General features: G+C 44.2%; 2 protein-coding genes across 4 annotated transcripts in view; both read left to right on the forward strand.

Moving 5' to 3' along the window:
• Positions 1-2,970, forward strand: part of Ppm1b (protein phosphatase, Mg2+/Mn2+ dependent 1B) — a 54,393-nt gene extending 51,423 nt beyond the window's left edge. The window contains exons 6-7 of one of the 3 annotated variants that reach the window (XM_041631192.1): positions 1,997-2,044; positions 2,688-2,826. In XM_041631192.1, coding sequence (XP_041487126.1) covers positions 1,997-2,044 — 48 coding nt within the window. In that variant the 3' untranslated portion in view covers positions 2,688-2,826. Of the gene's footprint in view, positions 1-1,996; positions 2,045-2,687 lie in introns of all 3 variants that reach the window. The other 2 variants (XM_041631191.1, XM_041631193.1) reach the window with 2 other exon arrangements.
• Positions 2,971-9,019: 6,049 nt separating this feature from the next.
• Positions 9,020-22,176, forward strand: part of Slc3a1 (solute carrier family 3 member 1) — a 33,790-nt gene continuing 20,633 nt past the window's right edge. The window contains exons 1-4 of the mRNA XM_041631016.1: positions 9,020-9,446; positions 14,446-14,625; positions 14,911-15,065; positions 18,095-18,220. Of these exons, the coding sequence (XP_041486950.1) occupies positions 9,020-9,446; positions 14,446-14,625; positions 14,911-15,065; positions 18,095-18,220 (888 nt within the window). The remainder of the gene's footprint in view (positions 9,447-14,445; positions 14,626-14,910; positions 15,066-18,094; positions 18,221-22,176) is intronic.

Genomic DNA, 22,176 nt, shown 5'->3' on the forward strand with positions numbered 1-22,176 from the left:
CAAAAGGAAAATTTAGTCTTAATTGTTAGTCAAAGTTAGGATATTTAATATCGTTTTGATTTTGACCTTTTATTCTTATATTTTAAAAACTATCCCATTTAAGATACTAAATTCCCACTCCTTAATTGTCATCAGGTAAAGTGTCTTTCAGGTCCACCCTAGTCCTTTGAAGTGACTATCTCTAGACTTTCCTAATTTAAGGCAGATGTTACCAAGGAAGAGTAGCCCCATGAGAGAAATATATTACTAAATGATGTCTTTTTTAAAAGCTTAAATTGATTACAAGTTGCTTTATTCTATAATATCTGAATTTTGCAGTCATTGGCAAAGCCGTAATGATTAGTGGCGCTCTGCCCACTTTGTCAGGCTTGTTACTAGTTTAGTTCGTGACCAAGTGCTGTGTCCTGTTGAACTGCGTATGTGACATTCAAATGGTGTTTGAAATTATTTCCAGAGGACCACCCTGGTTTAGCTGTAAGTGAAAGCTTAAGTCTTACAGTAGTGTGTAATGAATTTTAGTAAAGCCTTGTTCTGAAGTCGGATCGTCGTTTTTCCTTATGATACACCTCAAAAGAATGTGTGCAGTCTTAGCGTTGACAGCCTGTGGGTATGTCATGTGGGCTAAGTACACAAGTTGTGCGCATGAACTCTTCTACAAGACTAGCTACTTTTTGGTTTTTCGAGACAGGGTTTCTCTGTGGTTTTGGAGCCTGTCCTGGAACTAGCTCTTGTAGACCAGGCTGGTCTCGAACTCACAAGATCCGCCTGCCTCTGCCTCTCGAGTGCTGGGATTAAAGGCGTGCGCCACCACCGCCCGGCTAGCTACTTTTTTTGAGACGGGGCTTGCCGTGTACCTTCACCCGTGGCTCAGCCTCCAGTGTTTAGGAATTACAGCTAGACCAGTGACTCCCTGATAGGCATTGGGAAGGTGAGCTTGTAAGTTTTCCCTTACAGAAAAGACATCAAAACCTTAACACCCATGAAATTTGTGTAGCAGTTATAAAGTGAGTGTCACTTTCTGTAATTCTTTTTCAGTTCAAGCTCATTTCCCTTTTATTAAAGCTCAAGTTGTTGTTACATGCTTTTATTCTCAAGGAAGTATAAACTTATATTCAATTGAAATGTTGTCAGGTGTCTGTTTTCGTCGAGCACCAATAAATCCTTGGGAAGCTCGTCAATAGGAGTTATAGATTGTTGGCGCCAAGTTTCTGTGGGGTGGAGATTCCCCATTCATTTAGAGTTCATGTTCTGGTCATGTACTAGGATTTTTTTAAAAATGAGTTTTTAAATGAAAACAAAATATAGAAACAAAATTTAAATGGTTCTGAATTGTTTTATGATGGTGTCAGTTTTATACCTGTAGCTTACAACAATGCCCATCTTTTTTTCCACTTTCTCATTTTGTACTTTTCCAATATCGTAATGTATTTTTCTGGTTTAATTCCCAATTATTTTGTTATAGTATGTGAACTTTTAATCTCATTTGTTTAGGTGTATCTTTTATTAAAGTATGCTTGTATATTCTGTTAATTTTTCTTTAAATTTAACAAATTAACTATTAGTCTTACATATTCATGAGTTATTTCCTCCACCTCCCTCTAATGCTGTTTGTGGTTTGTTAGTGCAAGAATAACTGCACTCCTAAAGTAAGCACAGTGTCGCCACAGCCCCTCTGTGTCTCAGATCCTGCTGTGGTTTTCCCTCTACTGGGGCAGCTTTCCCTCTGGCAGAGTAAGTACTCTCAGCTATAGTGGGAGATGGACCACAGAAGGCTGCGAGGCTCAGATGTGAACAGTACTGTAGAGTTCTTACTCGTCAGAATATCTTCCCTTGAGGGTCCATTGTTAACTCAAATTTGGTGAAGTTTCTTTGCTTTCACTTTGAAGTTTTTAAGATAGTTTATATAAGCAGTTAAGATCTTACATGCTAAATTTGATGAACTGTACGGAGTCGTGTATATTCAAAAGTTTTAGAATATTATCATTTTCTTCAACAGTTTTACCAACCTTCAATTGCATTCACTGACAATGTATTCATATTATGAGTAAGTAAATGCAATTTTTCCTTTATGACTTTGTTCTTTTTAGTAAATACAGGTACAAACATTTAATACAACTGGAACTTAAGGATCAAAATCTAACACAGCATCTTGCTCTAACTCTCCCATTGCCCCCATGGTTCTAGCTCTTGCAGAAGCCAGCCTTTCCCATTCTTTATACTCACTGTTGCATTTGCTTGTATGGACATTCCACGTCACTGTACTGTAGCAGTATCTTGTCATCTTGAATATCAGCTTTATAATATATTTGATTATCTGTGCCCCTCATTCTGCTTTAAACAACAACAAAATTTAAATGTGTTTACTCCTCGGGATGAGCTTTGGATAATGTGGACAGTATTTCACTGTTGGCTGTGTTTAAACATGCATAGATTAAATTGCTGGCAGGTAATATTTTGAGCAGGGATTAGGTCCATTTCAGAAAGATGCTACGCTTTCTAATTACACAAGTGTTTATAAAACCCAACTACAGTTTGGGTTTTCTTTATATGGTCTGCTCTTCTAAGTTAGTTCCTTATTTCATATTTCTTAGTGCTGTTATGAATGAACTGTCCCTCTACCCCCAAAATAGGGCTTAGCTGTTAGTCACTTAGAAGCAAATGGTCTCAATGTCTATCATTTCCACCAGATGGCAGTCTTGGACACATCCATTTGTAAACTCAGCTGAGAACTCTGGTGACAAAGCAGTGGCTGATCGACCTACCAAGAGCCCAGAAGTACAAAGAAGAACAAAAAGTTTTGTTTTGTTTCCATAACCTTGAAAGAAAAAGTGAGTCCAGGAGTACATCGTTACAGTATCTGTTCTACTTTGAGATCTAATCGTCTAGCCCATCAGAAGGCAGAGAAGAGATCCCACCTTGCCTTTTAAAACCTTGCTTTTCCATGTTCATGCAATAAATGTATGTGGCTTCTTGGTAGCATGTGTGGTTTTATTCCAGGGACTGTTGTGGTAAAAGCTTTAATCTTACCATTTCCTTCCCTCACCTCTCCACCCTATGCACCATTCAAACCAGGAGTTACTGGACTTCTGTGCTGTGGAAACATCTTACGGCTAGTTTTTAATCTTTCTTAGATCTCTCTTGAGAAGAGATAGTGTTTATATTTAACATGAGAGCAAGAGGTTTATACATGGATACAAATCTTTATTTCATATCCTTTTCTGTTTAATACAGGCTACTTCCAAGACCTGTATTGAGGGATACAAGAAATAGAAATTTGCTTGTTTGGCAAATTTCTGGTAGGTACACCTGCAAATGGCCTGAAGTGGTTCATTGACACAATCTCTCCCCCTCCCCCCTCCCCCTCCCCCCTCTCCCTCCCCCTCCCCCCCGTTCTCTCTCTGCTTTTTTCAAGACAGGACTTCTCTGCAGCTCTGGAGCCTGTCCTGGAACTAGCTCTGTAGACCAGACTGGCCTCGAACTCAGAGATCCACCTGCCTCCCAAGTGTTGGAATTAGAGGCGTGCACCACCACTGTCTGGCTTGCAGCCTTTCTCTTATACTGTCTTTAGAGTAAATGTGTCAGGGTTCAAACCTGGTAGACAAGCGCTCTACCACTGAACACACCCATACTCTTACACTGTTTGTCATGACTGTTTAATAATCAGTGTGTTTTATAGTTGTGGAATGATGAACAGTTGTACCCACAGCATAAACATCCCTTTTTGAGCAATGGAATTCTCACTCAGGATCAAAAGTGCAAGAAAGTTTGGCAGGATGAGAAGCACATTTGGTTTCTGAGCTCAAAGCTGTGTCAAGGTTATTGTCGCTTTTTCCAGGGACTGTGAGCAACCTTTGTGAGGGTGGACAGGTCTTTTAGGAAAAACCTTGGGGGCTGGAGAGATGGCTCAGCGGTTAAGAGCATTGCGTGCTCTTCCAAAGGTCCTGAGTTCAATTCCCAGCAACCACATGGTGGCTCACAACCATCTGTAATGAGGTCTGGTGCCCTCTTCTGGCCTTCAGGCATACACGCAGAAAGAATATTGTATACATAATAAATAAATTAAAAAAAAAAAAAACCTTGGGAAGGTTTCCTGGAAGTTGCAGATCTCTTGGTGCTTCAGTTAAACGGAAGAACAGAGCTCGGTGTGGTGAACTTATTTCTGCATATTTAACCCACCTGGTTGTGCATGTTGAATTGTATTCATTGACATGCTACAGTGGTGCCCTTAGCTGGTTTTTGTGTGCCCATATAGTTTTTTAAGAATAGAAGAATTAGAATTGGATAGAATTAGCTGCTTTTCATGTTTCAGAATGGAAGGAGTAACCAAAAATCATAAACCTACTGCCCAAATGCCGACAAGTTGGCTAAATAAACATTTTCAAAAAGAGATTCCTTCCCAAATACTCAAGATTGACTTCAGTTACAGGCTAAAAAATAGCAAGAAAGACAAAGGGAAACTAAGGCTGTAGATGTAAAATAACGCCTGTTTTTATGTGTATGCTATTTGTAAATTAGAATTTTTAGGGTCAACAAGATGGATCACATGTAAAGTTGTTTGTCGCCAATTCCAATGACCTATATTGGGTCCCTGGGACCCACATGGTGGCAGGAAGAGACCTGATTCTCATGTTGTCCGCTGAGCTCTAAGTGTATTCTGTGGTACACACACATACATATATATACACATACCCAGCACACAAAAGTAATTGTAAAATTATTTTAGGGACAGCAAGATGGTGGTTAAGAGCACCGGCTGTTTGCTCATCCAGCAGTCCAGGGTTTGATTTTCAGCACCCATATGGTGATTTACAATCATCTGTAACTCTAGTCCCAGGGGATCTGATGCCCTTCTGGCCTCCATGGGTACCAGAGATGCACATGGTGCAGACTTGCATGCAAATCATCCATACACACAAAGCGGGGGCGGGGGCAGGGGCATTAAAATGTGAGTACTGGGAATTGGGCTCTGGTTCTTGTGCAGTGTTACTGACGGCTCTCTACAGCATGTCAGTGATGTAACCATTTAACTTGAGTTTCCAGCTAGACGTCTTGAGTGAAATTTTTAGCCATTTGTAATTTATCCCCCTGTACTGTCTGCCTATTGCCTCTGTTCCTTTTTCTAACATGCTGTGTTAATTTGTAAAGCAGACGACGTCTACACTCCGGAGCGTCACATGTCAGAGGCGTTAAAGTAGATGCTCCCCTTTAGGTGTGTGTACTGTTCTGTTTCTGTCTTATTTCTGAAGAAACTAAATTGACTGGGCTTTTTCCCTTTATAGGCTCCAGGATTTGCATTTTGCGTTGTATTTAGGAAAGCTGTTCAACTCCAAGATTATTTTTTATATTTTTTTAAATGCATTAATTTTATATTTTTACTTTTAAAGTTGATGTACATAGAACTTATTTTAATCTAATGAATAAGGTAAACTATATAACTTTATTGTTTTTCCCAAATAGCCAGTGGTCCAACATTACTTATTAAATAATCTTTTTGTTTCTGCTTTAAATGTTGCCTTTCTATACTTTAAGCTCTTTTTATACTTCTTTGTATACATTTATATATGTACATATATATGTATCATTTAATCATGTTTCTATTTTTTACCTCTTGTCTTGGTCTCAACCTTACTTTTGTGTGGTTTCTCTTTGAGAATATAGTAGGACTAACCTCAGTTACCCTGAAAAATGTCACAGCTCTTGGCACACGTTGCCAGATTATTGAAGACTTCATTTGTCAAATTACACTGTACCCTTGTCTGAAGAACTATTTTTTGAAATAATTCTTTATTATTGTGATTGAAAAATGCTACTTTATTCTTTGATGTAATGAGCCATTTTGTGTGAAATGTCCATTTGAATGATTGCAAGTTTTCTGCTGACATTGAATGTTTAAACTGATGGTATGAAATTACATGATATGTACAATACATAAACTCTTCCAGCATGTATTTGACCTTTGGGTGAAGGGACAGTGCTTTGGTGGGTTTGTTGCAAACATATTCCTCAACTCTCTTTTGCTCTCAGTGAATACGCCTTGTCATACTGTAAATCCAAAGGCATTATTCGGTTGGGTCAAGCATTGTGTTCATGACTGACTTTCTTGTTAAAAGAACCCATTCTGCAAGTTCAAGGGCTGTGGCTGTTGTGTCAGTCACTGTGCAGAGAGGGTGAACAAGGAAGCAAGTGCTGTTGACGAGTTTTCTATGTTCGTGATTCTACACCAAGGTACCCTTAACAACTTCCCGTCATTTACATTATTTCAAGCTGGGTGTGGAGAAGCCTGCCTGCATGCAACACTACTCCTTGTGAAGCAGAGGCAGGAGGATAAGAATCATATTTCTTCACAGTCCCACCTGTCCCCCAATAGTAATTGAATTTCAAGAATTGCTTTCTGAAGATACTGGGCTTTGGTTCCTTGTGTCTCTTGTCTCGCTCTAAGGTTTACAGTCTTTGCCAAGGTGCTGCTACCTCATAGCCCAAATGCAGTGGCTCCAAATCTTAGGGTTTCTATTGCTGTGATAAAACACTGCCCACAAACAAGCTGGGAGGAAAGGGTCTATTCCAGCTCATGACTCTCAGGGCACACGCTGTTGCTGAGAAAGTCTGAGCAGGAACTCAGAGGAACTGATGGGGAACCTAGAGGCAGAAGCTGATGCACAGGCCATGGAGAAATGCCGCTGACTGACCCGCTCCTCGTGGCTTGCTCAACTTGCTTTCTTACAGCTTCTAGGACCACAAGCCTAGGGATGGCACTACCCACAATGGGCTGGGCCCTCCCACATCAATCAAGAAAATGCACTACAGGCCAATACGATGAGGCCATTTTCTTGGTTAATGTTCCCTCTTTCCAAATGACTCTAGTTTTTGTCAAGTTGCTCTGAAACTAGTCAGCACAGACTGGAACCTTTCAAACCGGGTCAAGGACCTGGAGAAATGATTCACTGGGTCAGGATGCTGAGCAAGCATGAGGGCCCCACCTCTTAACCCAGCACCCATTGGGTCAGGATGCTGAGCAAGCATGAGGGCCCCAGCTCTTAACCCAGCACCCTTGTAAGTTAAATGTGCCAGTGATCTGAGTGCCACAGCAAGGCAGAGGCGGATTGCTTAGACTCAGGTCACCAGCATAACCCCCAGGTTTAGTGAGACCTTCAAAGGAATAGGCAGAGAGTCATAGAGCAGGCCACCCAATGTCCTCCTGTGGCCCTGTGCTTGCAGGTGTGCACGCACGAGAGAGAGAGAAGTGGGCCCAAATAATAAACCTTTCCTCTAAGAAAACACTGTTATTGAAAATGGTCATTATGTATTTGACAAAGCAGTATCAAAACAAATATTAAACTCATATCATTGGCCACCTCTGAGTTCAAGGCCAGCCTGGCCTTCATAGTGACTTCCAAGCCAGCTACTCAAAACAGACAACAGCACAGAACAATGAGAAACACCGTTTATTAGATGTAGCTTATGAGAAAGTATTTGGCATTTTAAGAATATGTTTAGCCAGGTGGTGGTGGCACATACCTTTAATACAAGCTCTCTGGAGGCAGAGACAGGAGGATCTCTGAGTTCGAGGCCAACCTGGTCTACAGAGTGAGTTCTAGGACAGCCAGGACTGTTAGACAGTGAAGCCCTGCTCAGAAAACAAAAATGTTAGAATTTAGTAGTTCATTACTCTGCATCGTCCTAAAACCCTGTAATGTTAGGCACCCAAGCAGCTTCCCTTATTTAAGAGAAAACAAGACAGTGGAGACAGCAGAAAAAAAAATAGCTGCTATCAAGTTCAATCTCAGAACTCTGGTAAAGGTGGAAGAAGACATCTCAGCTTTGTCCTCTTATTTCCTTGTGGGGACACCCCCCACCCCCACAATATATACACAGTAAGACTAGAATTTAAAAATAAATGTAAAAAGTGTTTCCTGTCTAATCAGAGGAGCCCTCAAAGTGCAGCTGATGATCTCATTCCTTGAGGCTTAGGGAGCCTGGAGCGAGCACTTCCTCTCGCCAGTTTCCAGGGACTTGGGAATGTGTCCTGGCCTTGTCAATGATTAAACAACTGTTTGGTGTGACTGCTAAGGCCTGTTTGCCTGCAGTAATACACTTGAACTTGCAAGGCTCAGAAGGCTAAGTCATAGGGATCAAAGGAGCCAAGGCTGAGCTGAGCATACACTGTAGGAGCTTAGCCTACACATGGGCTGTCTGGAGTCAGCCTGAGCTGAGATAAAGTGAGCTTCAACAACAAAGTGGCAGGGTTGCCTGCCTCTGGGACCTCTTCTGTGTGGACCCGTAGGAAATCCAAAAAGAGCAGCCAGTTTCCCCTTGCAAAATTCAGGATCATTTTAATACCTAGATAAAGAAAGCGTTCTTTTCAAACACTGTAAATCAGACAATAACATTTTCTACTATGCCCAGTTTTTACAATATGTCTCAGAAGTAAAGGACACCTGCCTTGTGCAACCACCATTGTCCATCTCCACAACTTCCCCCGATTCCTCCCCAAACTCCCAAGCACTGTTCTGTTTTCTGTGTCTATGACTATAGATCCCTTCTGTGAGTGGAACCATCCAGCACTGTCATTTCCCTTAGCAGAATGTCCCCACATCCCATCCATCCTGTAGTATATGTCAAACTTAGTTCCCCCTTTCAGGTTGAATAATATTCTGCACATCCTTTTCATATTTTGTTTGCCCATCTCTCTGGGTCGCCTCCACCTTTGTAGTCTTGTAAACAGTATTACTGTAGGCAGTTGATACTCACACAAGTAACATCTTAAAGTGCTTGGAACCCTGTCTCCTCCCCAGCTGCCTCCTCCTGCATGTATTGTTACTGTAGCTGAGTCAGCCATCTGCTATAAAGATAATTTTTACCCCCGACCCTCTTTGCCCTTTCTTCCTTGGCTGGGCAAAGTCCAGCCAGGTTTATTTATAAAGCATTCAAAGCTCATTTAACAAGCCACAGCACTCAGCAAGCCGCCTTTTCACCTGAGTCCCTGCTGGAAAGCACCGGAAAGAGGAGTAACAGGGTAGGCATGGATGAGGATAAAAGCAACAGAGACTCCATCCAGATGAGTATGAAGGGATGTCGAACGAATAATGGGTTTGTTCAGAATGAAGACATCTCAGAGCAGGACCCAGACCCAGACTCCAGGGACACCTCACAGCCCAACGCTGTGAGTATCCCTGCTCCAGAGGAGTCCCACCCCAAGGCCTTGCGGCCCTATGCAGGGATGCCTAAGGAGGTGCTGTTCCAGTTCTCCGGCCAGGCTCGCTACCGAGTGCCCCGGGAGATTCTCTTCTGGCTCATCGTGGTTTCCGTGTTCCTGCTCATTGGGGCCACCATAACCATCATCGCCATCTCTCCGAAATGCCTTGACTGGTGGCAGGCAGGTCCCATGTACCAGATCTACCCGAGATCTTTTAAGGACAGCGACAAGGATGGGAATGGAGACCTGAAAGGTGCGTGTTAGGAGCTCAGAACCAACCAAGGGAGGGTAGTTTGTTACTCGGATACCTAGTTTCCTTGAAACCGTTTAGTGCTGGGTTGTGCGGTAATCACATTCGGGATGACTGGCACCCTTGTCCCTGGGGTTATCCAAGCTGCATTCAGAAGCCGGCAAGCCTTGCCCTAGATGCAAGGCTGTTTGCTGAAGGCCTGGGAGCCAAAGGGTTTAATCTCTTGCCCACTAAGCCGATGCACATCTTCATTCGCTTGTCCTCGTTAATCCTCCTAAAACCGCTGACTTTGTGGCTACATGTTTCTGTTGAGACTGCCCTTTCTGGTATAGGACATAGATCGTCTGGCTGGGAGTTTATTGATAAATACATCACGTTATACAAATGTGATGTCGCATTGAGGGAAAGACTGTCTTCAAGTTTCAGTCCTGAGAAATAGGAGAAGGCTAGAAGGCCCAACAATGTGTTAGCTGCTAAAGAAAGGGTTCTCTAGAACAATACCCATATCAGTGGAAAAATAAAACCAAAATTTTGCATTTTAAAGTTAAACTAATAATGTTTCATAAGTAAGTACGTATCCTTATAATTCAGTGCTCCTTCCGGCCATATTAAAATTGAAACTGCCTGACCGTGGGTATAAACTGGATTGGTTGGTAAAGTCAACAGGGTTGCTACAGTGAAAAGGCCGGGTGCTATCCTGCTAGCCTCTAATACCAGACCTCAGGAGGTGGAGGAAGGAAGATTGCTGTGAGTTCAAGAACGGACTGGGTTCCTCCCTCCACTCCCCCAAAAATCAAAACCGAAAGAGAGAAAGAGGGAGGGAGAATGGATGAAAACAGGGTGCAGTAAGAAGAAATAAACTAGCAAGAAAGTTTTTTTTTTTTAAACAATGATGATTTGTTTAAAGAAAACAGCAAGATGATGTGATAGAGTGTGAGAAGGGATGGCCTAATCTGTTTACAATGCTACATGTTCTAAACCCCCAACTTTTCCTAATAACTAATGAAAGCCTTTTTCTTTTTCTTTTTTTTTTTTTTTGAATTTTTTTTTTTGAGACAGGGTTTCTCCGTAGCTTTTTTGGTTCCTGTCCTGGAACTAGCTCTTGTAGACCAGGCTGGCCTCAAACTCACAGAGATCCGCCTGCCTCTGCCTCCTGAGTGCTGGGATTAAAGGCGTGCGCCACCACCGCCCGGCACCTTTTTCTTTTTTTGGATTTCATAGCACCCCTTCCAGTTTGACCTCTCCCTCCTTCTCTGCCTCTTTCCCCATATGCTCAGTGCCTACTTCACTCCTAAAACAGTCTTCTTCCGCGTGACTGTCGGAGACTAGTGTATCTGTCCTCTAAGGTACAGCTCGAAGCCACTGCCTTCGCTAGTCTCTGGGTTACACCTCCATCACTGCACTGGCACTGCGGACGTTTGTGGCCTCCTTGGCACTGCCTGTGAGCACCAGCTGCATCGTAGCCCCCCCAAGACAGCATAAACCCAGGGACACACTTCCTACCTCCTGGCTGCCTTCCTAGGCTGCTCCTAGTAGTCCCCACGTTCCCACAGGCTTGCAGTTTCTACTCAGTTCTTGTGGGTTCATTTCTGCTTTTTCTTTGGGGGAATAGCTGCTTCCTGTTACCCCATAGGTACTGGTCCTCAAGGTCAAGGATGCTGTTGCTCTGAAGAAACCACCCAGGTTTGATTTTAGGGGTTTTGTTCTGCCTTCCCAAGTGTAGGACTGGGACCTCCAGTCCCTTAGTATCTCTCCATCCCTTAGTTTTCCTCTCTTGTCCTCTCTTTTTCCTCCCTCCCTCCGTGTGCTGGAGCATACACCTGCCTCCCCTCTCCTGCTTCTGTATACTCAGCCCTGGGCTTGCTTCTGGTTTAATGGAAGTGTTTCTGTTGCCTATTGATACTCTGGCATGTGACAGCCAACTGTAAAGACAACACAAACAGCCTGCAGTACTGGAACCACTTAGATCCCGCTGGTGCTGGAGTGAGCCTGGGCCCGGGCAGCCCGAACAAACCCAGCTCAGTCCCTGCTCCCAAAAGGCCATTTCAAGAGCAATAGAGAAAGGCAAAAAAGGAGATTGATTCAGTAGGGCCACACCAGGAAGAAGTCCATGTTCAGGGCTCCTGACGCAAAGCTTAGGTTCGCATAGAAGGCAAGAGGCCAGTCAGCTAAGCAGTACTGGCAAAGGTGTGGTTCCATCTGTGATTGACTCATCATTCTACAGACCCGTGATCCTTCCTGGTGCTCCAGCAAGTGCTCAGAGCTAGAAGTCCTCCCCAGGAGACAAGCTCCCCCTGTGGCTGCAACAGGCTTCAAGCTTTTCCTTCCCCCAGCAAGAGGTTTTTTTTCCCCTCCCTGCGGGGGGTGGGTGGGAGGGAGATGCTAATTCCTTAGGGACCCTTGTTTCAGTAGTAGTAATCAAAGTGTGTCTCTAGAATGTTTTCTGCCAGGGCTCAGGTGACTCTGTGCTTTGGTCTCCTGCTTGCTTAGGTGTGACCTCTGACATACTTTAGGAAAGCTCAGGGGAGACACAGAGAAAACTACCAGCTCCAGTCCCCACATCTGTATTTAGGACCATGAAGGAAAAGCCACAGTAGCTAGTCATCCCAGCTCAACTTCCCTAGGCCTCCCATGCAAGCCTAGACCTCTTATGTATGAACTCCTGCCTTCCTACTAAGTGAACAGGGGACAGGCCCTCAGACACCGCTCTAAAGACTGGCCGGGAGAAGAACATGAAGCCTGGCAAATACTGGCACGTACCTGTCTTCTACCTCGGCGCTAGATTTTTGCCAATCCCTCTTCTCCACATAACAGGTCTCACGATTTGCTGAGTTATTTACTCATTTATTGTGCTGGAACCCAGACTTACCCTGCGAGACCCCACCTGGGACTTTCCTCATCAGCTCCTCTGCCTCAGATGGTCAGGGCTAACACCCTGGTCCATAAGGCAACTTGCACACCTCCATCCAGTCCTGCATCACCCCATGCCTGCCTCTTTACATTGCTGTAGCATCACCATGCAAGGTTTTGGGTTTGTTATTTTTAAAGGTAAAATCGATTTTAATAATGTGTTTTGTTTAACCCAATGCCTTTTCTGTATCAGTATATCAGCATGAAATATTATTGACATATTTTGAATTCTTCCTTTTTGTACCATGTCTTAAAAATCTGGTTTGTGACTTCTGTTCCCTCCAGCGCATCTCAACCCAGATGAGCCGTATTATAACTTCAGTAGCCGCATGTAGCAATTTGCTTTGGTTTGGGCAAGTGCCTTCCTAACTATCTGGAGCAAATGTTACTTGATTCCCTTGGCACCTAGCTCAGCACCTGTTGTGAACCACCTACAATCTTGATTATAAAGATGAAAATCGCTGGGCGATGGTGGTGCACATATTTAATTCCAGCACTCGAGGCAGAGACAGGTAGCTCTCCGTGAGTTCAAGGACAGCTTAGTCTACAGAGCTAGTTCCAGGACAGCTAGGACTGTTACACAGAGACACCCTGTCTCAAAAACGAAACAAGACAAACGAAAAAACCGATGAAAATCGAGATCAAACCAATGTAGCTCAGGTAGAGAGGGCTTGCCTAGCTCCGCATTTGATCTCCCTCGCTGCATAAACTAGGCATGATGCTCCATGCTTGTACGTAGTCCCAACACCCTGTGTGCCGAGCCTGTGTGTGTGTCTGTGTGCGTGTCTGTGACCAGTTGCAGAGGCAGGAAAATCAGAAGTTTAAGGTCATTCCGGGTTACACAGTAAGTTTGAAGCCAGCCTGGATAGTATACTTGAGACCCTTTCTCAAATGAGTGTGTGGGTATGTGTACACACTGTATATTTATGTATGTATGTATGTATGTATGTATGTATGTATATATATTATACATAATATATGACATTAAAGAATTTTAAAATAAGTATTTGTATTAAAGGTAAAAAGTTATGCTAGGAGATTGATACTATTCACAGAACTAGATTACTGTCTGAATTTTACTCAAATTCAATAGAATTGCAAATATTTTGGCCTTTCATATAAAAAATTTTATTTTAGACATATTTTGTTTTATTTTTTAAAATTTTATTTTAATTTATGTATAGAAATACAGTTATTAAATTACATATTGAGTAACATTATGATAGGATATTTTTGTTTGTTTGTTTGTTTCAAGACAGGGTTTCTTTGTAGCTATGGTGCCTGTCCTGGAACTAGCTCTTATAGACCAGGCTGGCCTCAAACTCACAGAAATTTGCCTGCCTCTGCCTCCCGAGTGCTGAGATTAAAGACATGTGCCACCACTGACCGGCCCTTTATATAGTTTTAAACAGAAGAAAAAGGAAGTTTTTCATCTTATAAAGTACCTTCTCCCAAAACAAATTTTTTAAAAATGTACTTTTTCTAAGCAGGTCATTTACACAAACGTGCTCAGTAGTAATCATGTCCAATTTCTATCTGTGTAATTAGACAGGTGTTAAGTGTGGGTACTATCTAAAATTTAGAAAACTTGAGAGTGGTGGCACCTTCCTTTAGTCCTAAAGGAAGGAAGGAAGGGAGGGAGGGAGGGAGGGAGGAAGGGAGGGAAAGGGGGAGGGAGGGAAAGGGGGAGGGAGGGAAAGGGGGAGGGAGGGAGGGAAAGGGGGAGGGAGGGAGGGAGGGAGGGAGACCAAGAAAAGGCAGTTTTAGGTGATGTAGAAGAAAAGAAGGAAAAGGACCCACGGATCATGAAAAAAAACTAAAGCTATTTAGTTTTCTAGTTTCAGCTCCATTATCCCTTTTCTCTCTTCATAAGGATATATGAATCCAACTTTCTGAGTATTGAAAATAGTAAGAATCTTAAAAAAAAAAAAACCAACAGCCCACTGTGCTATTCCTATGAGGCAGAGGTTGTGAGAAAATAGGCTTCCTTTCTGACCATTAGACATTTTTAGCTCCCCCTTATTTTCTTTTGAATGCTTCAAATTAAAAAAACCAAAGCAGCGTTTGCTCATGTCCTTGGCTCTTTGCTCAGGTATCCAAGAGAAGCTGGACTACATCGCCTCTTTAAACATAAAAACCATTTGGGTCTGTTCCTTCTACAAATCATCTTTGAAAGATTTCAGATATGGCATTGAGGACTTCCAAGAGATTGACCCTATTTTTGGAACAATGAAAGATTTTGAGGATCTGGTTGCGGCCATACATGACAAAGGTAAAGGGCAATGAGAAATGTAGGGGATGTTCCACAGGTGGAGAGCATCATGCCTCCAGTTCACACCTACCCATCTTCCCTTTGAAGTGTGGGGAAATCCTTCACACAGGTGGAGACCATCATGCCTCCGGTTCACACCTACCCATCTTCCCCTTGAAGTGTGGGGAAATCCTTCACACAGGTGGAGACCATCATGCCTCCGGTTCACACCTACCCATCTTCCCCTTGACTGTCCTTCTTTCCACATGGTCTGTTTCTAACATTTGAAATGTTTTTATTCATTAGGCTTAAAGTTAATAATCGATTTCATACCAAACCACACCAGTGACCAACATCCTTGGTTTCAATTGAGTAGGAACCGGAATGGGAAGTACACTGATTACTACATCTGGCAGAACTGCACTCATGAAAATGGTGTAACAATCCCTCCCAACAACTGGGTAAGGACGACCAATGAGCAGACCGAAATTGGGAAGCTCTGGACTTACTGAGTTATGGTGTCTTTAAGGAAAAGCATCAAATGATGTAGTTTAGAAATAGAAAACTTTTCCCAAATGGCCGTTAGGCTTCTGACTTCATTGTTGAGCTGATGTTCTCATCAGTGGTCCTCTCATCACCAGCATCTTCTTCCCTTTTGCCTGCACATCCCTCCTGGTCCAGCACAGGTTCTGGGGCTCTTGGATGGAGATAGGAAAACAACAGTCTTTTCTTCTGCTGTTTTTTTATCATTCTCCAGGACCCTTTGCCTCTTTGACTTTTTGGTGGTCGTTCTTTCATTTTTCAAGATAGGGTTTCTCTGTAAAACAGCCCTGACTGTCCTGGAACTCACTCTATAGACCAGGCTGGCCTTGAGCTCACAAGGATATGCCTGCCTTTGCCTCCCAAGTGCTGGTATTAAAGGCATGTGCCACCCCTGCCCAGCACCTCTTTGACTTTTTGACCTCCATGCTGGACAGCATCATAAGCAACACAGTCATCACTTTTTCCTTTCCTGAACCTTGGTGCTGAGCCTCTGGATACTTCCTAGTGTCATCACCCCCTCCTGAACCACATGGGAGGGTAACTGAGTCCAGGTGATCAGCTTGGTCTCTTTGTCTTCCAACTCCCTGCTGCCTCCCTCCCTCCCTAGCGTTCTTAGCAGCAAATGTCACTCAGAGAGCCTAGAAGTCGTCGTTCTTCCCACTTGCTCCTTCTGCAACAGGTGAGGTCCTTTCTGTCAAGAAGGCCAGTTCTAGCAAATCAGAGCCCATACATGCATCTAAACCTGAGTTTTAGATGATTAGTGAATAAATTTTTAGCATAAAATATTGTATGGGCCAGTTTTTATTCATTTCTTTATTTCTTTTTTTTTCTGAGACAGGGTTTCTCTGTAGCTCCAGAGCTTGTCCTGGAACTAGCTCTTGTAGACCAGGTTGACCTCGAACTCACAGAGATCCACCCACCTCTGCCTCCTGAATGCTGGGATTAAAGGTGTGTGCCACCACTGCCCAGCGAGGCTAGGTTTTAGATCTTCATATTTAACCTACTGCAAATAAAAAATTTTTATATTTGACGAAAGATTGCAAAGGGACTGAACTGGCTACGGACAGTTAGCAGATCATTCTTCCTGAAAATGCAGTCATCTAGCTATAACTAAACTCTTACATTGTGTTAGGCGGTAAGATTAATACAGAGAGCTCATGAAATATAAAAGACCATGTGTGAGAGCTGTATATCAATTCTCTATTTTTACACAAGAGTCTGGAGCACCTGCTCTTTTGATGTATGGCAGGGTCTTGGAACCAGCCTTCACAGTGACCCTGAAGACTGGCCCCGCTGGTTCACTATGTGCTGTCCCTGAAAGTCAGGTTTGCTAGGCACTCGAGTCCAGCAGGCTAGCTGCCTCTCTCCTCCTCAGACATGGTCCTCCCGCTCCGGTCTGTGTCTCTCTTGCTTTCTTCCAAGTCATTTATTCTTGATTTTTGTGCCACACTAGAGCTTCTCCACTTCTCACCCTGACCTTCTCTGCTGGTCCTTGGGCACCAGCTTTCAGCCTACACACTCCCAAAGTCTGCAGGCTCCGTGACTAACTATGTGCCCGCTCTGTAACTGCCCGTCCGCCGAGCTCAGTGCATGATGCCACTGTGCAGCCCTTGGCACACAGTGTTACTGTGTTAACCAACCCATCTCCAAATTAACCCCTTGTTAAAAGGCCATTAGCGAGCATTTATTAAGCTTATTGTGTGCAAGCTGTCTATTAAGGGTCTACATTCATTAATTTATCATGTCTACCCATCCAATTCTATGAATTAGATTTTAGTTCCTGTGTTGCACATAGAGTGAGGTCACAGAGGTCATATCTAGTGCAACCCCACAGTCTGCTTCTAAAACTTACCACTCACACATGAGACCAAACTCTCCCTGGACTACAGCACTCGACAGTTGCTTCTTTTTCTATCACTTTTTCCGTCCTTCCATCAGTTTTTCACTTGTAGGTAAGGTTGACTTTCTAATGTAAAAAGTTATCCTGGAGAGGTGGCTCAGTGGTAAGAGCACTGGCTGCTCTTCCAGAGAACCCAGGTTCTGTTCCCAGTACCCACACAGCAGCTCACATTAAAAAGTGAGCACATACAAATAGGTGTGTGCATATATATAAATATGACACATTACTACTCAGCAACGGAAGGGGGGCTGGAGAGATTGTTCCATTGTCAAGAGCACTGGCTGCTCTTCCAGAGGACCAGGACAGCTCACAACCATGGCAGCTTCCAGCTCCTGCCCCAGACACACATGCAGTGCACAGACGTACATGTAAATAAAACATCATGTATGACTGCCCTGTCTGCATGTCTTCCTGCACACCAGAAAAGGGCACCAGATCTCATTAGAGATAGTTGTGAGCCACCATGTGGATGCTGGGAATTGAACTCAGGACCTCTGGAAGAATAGCCAGTGATGTTAACCTCTGAGCAATCTCTCCAACTCAACATGCAGTCGTGTTCCTGATCCCTTCTAGAAAGAAGTCATGTTGTCAAACACATCTGAGTCCTGGTGCTTGAAGTCCCTAGACTTTTATTCCGGAAGACCCGGAGAGTTTTAAGTGACTGTGTCCAATACAAACTCCTGACTTCATGTCTCAAGACCAATATAGGCTTTCTTTCTCCATAATCAGCTTCACATGCAGGAGTCTTGAGCCTGAACAGCAGATTCAAGAAAATATGTTAGGAATGGCTGTTCCTTAAGTTGATCTTGTCCTGAGCTTGAGAGCACTAGCTGGCATTGTGGTTGTTGGGAATGGTGTCTACTTGATAAGTACTTCATAACCACTTTTGTGGAGCATTAGGGTAAAGTTTGGGGTTCTCCCTGGAAAGACAACCCCTAGGATTTATACACTGCCTCATGGGCCTGGGATGACAAAGTCACAGCTTTGTGGACAAGGGCAGAGTAGGGATGAGTGAGAGAATGATGCCCTCCTTTCCCTGTTTGCTAGCTGAGCGTGTATGGGAACTCCAGTTGGCATTTTGACGACGTACGAAAGCAATGTTATTATCACCAGTTTTTGAAAGAGCAACCTGATTTAAATTTCCGAAATCCTGCTGTTCAAGAGGAAATTAAGGTGAGTGCAGACACCCACACAGACTTTCCCACTCGTGGGAAGCTAGGTGGTTATTTCAAACGCTCGCTGTTGAACGAACTTCTGTGTGGGCAAAATCAAGATGTGTCACTAAATTCTCAGGTTAAGGTGTCAAGTGCAAATATTGACATGTGTTGGTGACTCCTTTCTTCATCTAAGCCAGAATACTGTAAATAACAGGGGACCTAACCTGGAGGTGATCTTTGGCCTGAGGCAATTGTCTAGTGTGTTGGGGGTGAGGGGGAGTGGTGGTGGGGGAGAGTAAGTGGGGGAATGCAGGCTTTGGGGGCTGGTTTCTACATGTGCAGTGGGGCTCTGGGGGAATTGTTTGCCTTTTTCTGGTCTCAGATCCTCAGCCTGTGAAACAGTTGCTGGCGATATTGCATTGTTCACAAGATGAGACGAGATAACCCATGCATAGTGCTTCTGCGTTTGCTCAGTAAATACTGGCATATGGCTGGCTGTGTGCCAGGCCCTGTCCTGAGCATTGAGAATTTGACAGTGGGTAAAAAGTTCATCTCTCAGCTGGTGTCTGGGACACCAAGGGGGCAATGACATCACTGCACACATGATACTTCAAATGGTGCTGAATGTTCTCTCAGGGAAGGGGCATTGCTATAGCAGGAAGAGCAACCCTTGGGAAGGATGCTGCTGAATTGAGAAATGGAGCAATTTAAATGGAGTCTAGGGACTGAGAGTTCCAGGGGCGTGCGTGCACGCACGTGTGTATGTATGTGTGTGTGCAAAGGCCTCAAGTTGAATTTTAAATTTTAGATACTGAATTATGCAATTTGGGGGAATATGTCCACCAAAAAACATTTGTTGGTTACTTGAAATTAAAATTTAACTCAGTGTCCTGTAAATTAACCGGCAGCCCCACTTGCGAGCTGGCAGGGAGCCAGACATCAGATCTGCAAGGTGCATGCTGAGTCACTGAAGGTCCCTCTGCACATGGGATGGGAGGCTCCTGCTGCACCTCAGGGAATAGACCCTGTTCCCACTCTCCATACTGCTGTGGGTGCAGTGGGTGGGAATTTAGGGGAGTTGGTTAGAGCTAGGGGGATGCAGGTAGGGAGGAGACAGGACAGACAAGAGAGCTGTAGGCAGCTCTTGTAGAAGGCCAACTGTCCATAAAAGCTTGGATTTTTTTCTGGGCCCTTAATCTGTCCTGTCTTTGTATACACCATTTTCTATGCCAGGACCACTGGCTACTGTAGCTTTGTAGTGAGTTTTGAAAACAAAAAGTGCCAGTGTGCCAGGCATGGTGATTGCCTTAAGACGGAGGCAGGAGGATCTCTGAGAATTCAAAAATCTGCCTGGTCTATATAGTGAGTTCCAGGACAGCCAGAGCTACAAACAAGGCCCTAATAAGCAAACAAACAAATAAATATGAATTAAACCTTGTTTTGGATATCAAGCGACTATTCTGAGTTCCTTGCATTTCCATATGAATTCTTGCAGCAGTGTCTCAGCTGTGCCAAGAAGCCCACTGGCATTTTCATAAGAGCTACATCAAGTCTGTAGCGCATTTGGAGGCACGTTGCCATCTTCATATTAGACCTTCCGATCTGTGGGCATGCTATGCCTTCCCATTTGTTTAAGTGCCCTCCAATTTATTTCTACAACGTTTTATAGTTTCAGAAACAAAGGTCCTTCTGTTTTCTTTTCCCTCCTTCCTCTTTCCCTCCCTCTCTCCCTTCCTTCCTTCTTCTTTTCTTTCTTCATTCTTTCTAGTTTTTCTCATTCTAGACAAGTCCTTTGCCGCTGAGCTACCCCCACCCCACTCTGGCCGTCTGCCTTCCCTTTTAGATGTTCGTTGCTGTGGAGTCCTCAGACTTAAGACCGTGTTTGCACTGTGAGGTCTCAATGAGTTGCTTGGGAGTCTGTTCTAGAAGTGGGCATCTTGAGTCAGGGCACTCTTACTCCAGTGAGCTTGGGAGGAGGTAGTTACGGTCAGCAGGCTAAGGGCCAGTTTTAATCTTGGTTTTATAGACGCTCCTCTGTTATCAAAGTTCACGGAGACATCCCTCGCCCTGCCCATGCTTCCTAGTCACTATGTGACGGGTAATTTACCAGGCTCTGTTGATGCTCTTAAGGGATCATAGAGAAGGAGCCGCCCGGAGGTAAAGTGCTGTTTCTTGGCAGACAGGAGCAGGATTCAAACCTAGGTTTGGGGACTGGAGTTCACCATCCCGATTGCATCCCCTGTCCTGTGCTGAGGCACCATTTCTCTCTGTGTGCTCCTCTTTACTTACAGTCTTCAGTTAGAAATTCATAAATATGTCAAGTTGAGCAGGCAGTGGACTCTCCGGGCCCTGGGAGTGACAGTGATGGGTTGTCTGGAGATGTTTAAATGAGTGTTGCATATTTTGACACAATGTGTTGGTAGCTATATTGATTCTTTGACTACCCGGACTGCGCTCTTGTGGGCATCCAGGTGAAAAGAATTCTTACTAACTAACCCCCTAGAATGTCTCCTCCCCCGCCCCAGTCTGGGCCATTACTACCTTATCCAAAGGTTACATATTATTTGGAAGGCAAGTCAAGATTCACTACGAGGAGTAATTAAGAAATGCCGAGAGGCTGAGACAAGGGAGGCTCCTGCACTGACCTTTCTCAGAGGGCTCTCCTGACACCCTCTGCTCCCCCAACACACACGGTTTATCTGTGGGGTGGAGCTGAGCAGGTTAATAATTTGCACCTTAGATGGTTAGTAGCAAGGAGGCGTCTGGATATAGCGACTTGACCTTCTGAAGCCTGAGCCTTCTCCCCCAGCTGCCAGCATCTGCTGTCCCCCATAGCAGCCTGGTACACAGGGAAGGGATCTTCCTACTAGGTTTCTTCCCTTCCCACTGCCGGGAACTCAGGCTCTGAGGGCTTTTCCCTGGAGAAGTTAGAAGGCCCCGGGGCGCTTCTATTAGTAGTGACTTATATTAGATACACTTTATTAGTATATACTATTAGATAGTAGCGACTTATATTAGATACACTTTATTAGTATACACTTCCAGTCACTCTGGTTTCTTCCCACCTTTCAAATCAATCCCCTCGCCCTTTTCGATAAGGAACCAGAGCAGGTTACAGTGACCCAGTGGGATAGCCAGGGCCCTTAGCGTGAGACTCCTGGTCATCTTGCCTCTGTCTGAGCTCAGAGTGATCTTGGACCAGTGATACAGAAAGGCTGAGCCCTGGAGTGAGGAAATGGCTCTTAACTGGGGGTGAAAAGCCGAGAGGCACTCCCTGCTCGATATTAGAGCCCATTGCTGAATGTGGACTCTGCCCTGCCCCTATGAAGCACAGGACTGCTGGAGATAAGCACCACAATTCAAAATATAGTTCACTCACTACCTGCTTTAAATGCCAGCCCCATGACTTGTCAATAATAATAGCATAATATTGCACTCCTGTGTGCCATTGCTTCATTCTCCTTATGCATGCATCTGATGGCGTGTGGTGTGTTGGCTGTGGGCTAGGAGATGTTCTTATCTGATGGTATGTGGTATGCTGGCTGTGGGCTAGGAGATGGTGGTTGGAAGATAGACACATTATAGCTGTCAAGCATTTGTATTCTAGAGGAGAGGTAGGCAACAGAATAGAAACCACAGCAAAACATGCTGATTGTCATGGCAGAAGGAAGTGGGCAAATAGATGCCCAAACTGGATATGGAGTAGGCAAGGTTGGGGCAGGGAGTTGCAAGAAGGCAGTGGGGCTCAGTGACTGGACTGGAATAAGAAGGCAGTGGGGCTCAGTGACTGGACTGGAATAAGAAGGCAGTGGGGCTCAGTGACTGGACTGGAATAAGAAGGCAGTGGGGCTCAGTGATTGGACTGGAATAAGCCCCGTGAAGAGGCATTTAGGTGGGGCTGGAGAAAGGAGAATGGAGTTCAAGCAGAGGAAAAATCATGTAATTTTGAGGTGCTGGCAGTTCACCTATATG

This window comes from Microtus oregoni, unplaced genomic scaffold, assembly GCF_018167655.1.
Source record: "Microtus oregoni isolate MIOR12 unplaced genomic scaffold, Mior012 000036F_ref0000092, whole genome shotgun sequence".
Taxonomy (NCBI): domain Eukaryota; kingdom Metazoa; phylum Chordata; class Mammalia; order Rodentia; family Cricetidae; genus Microtus; species Microtus oregoni.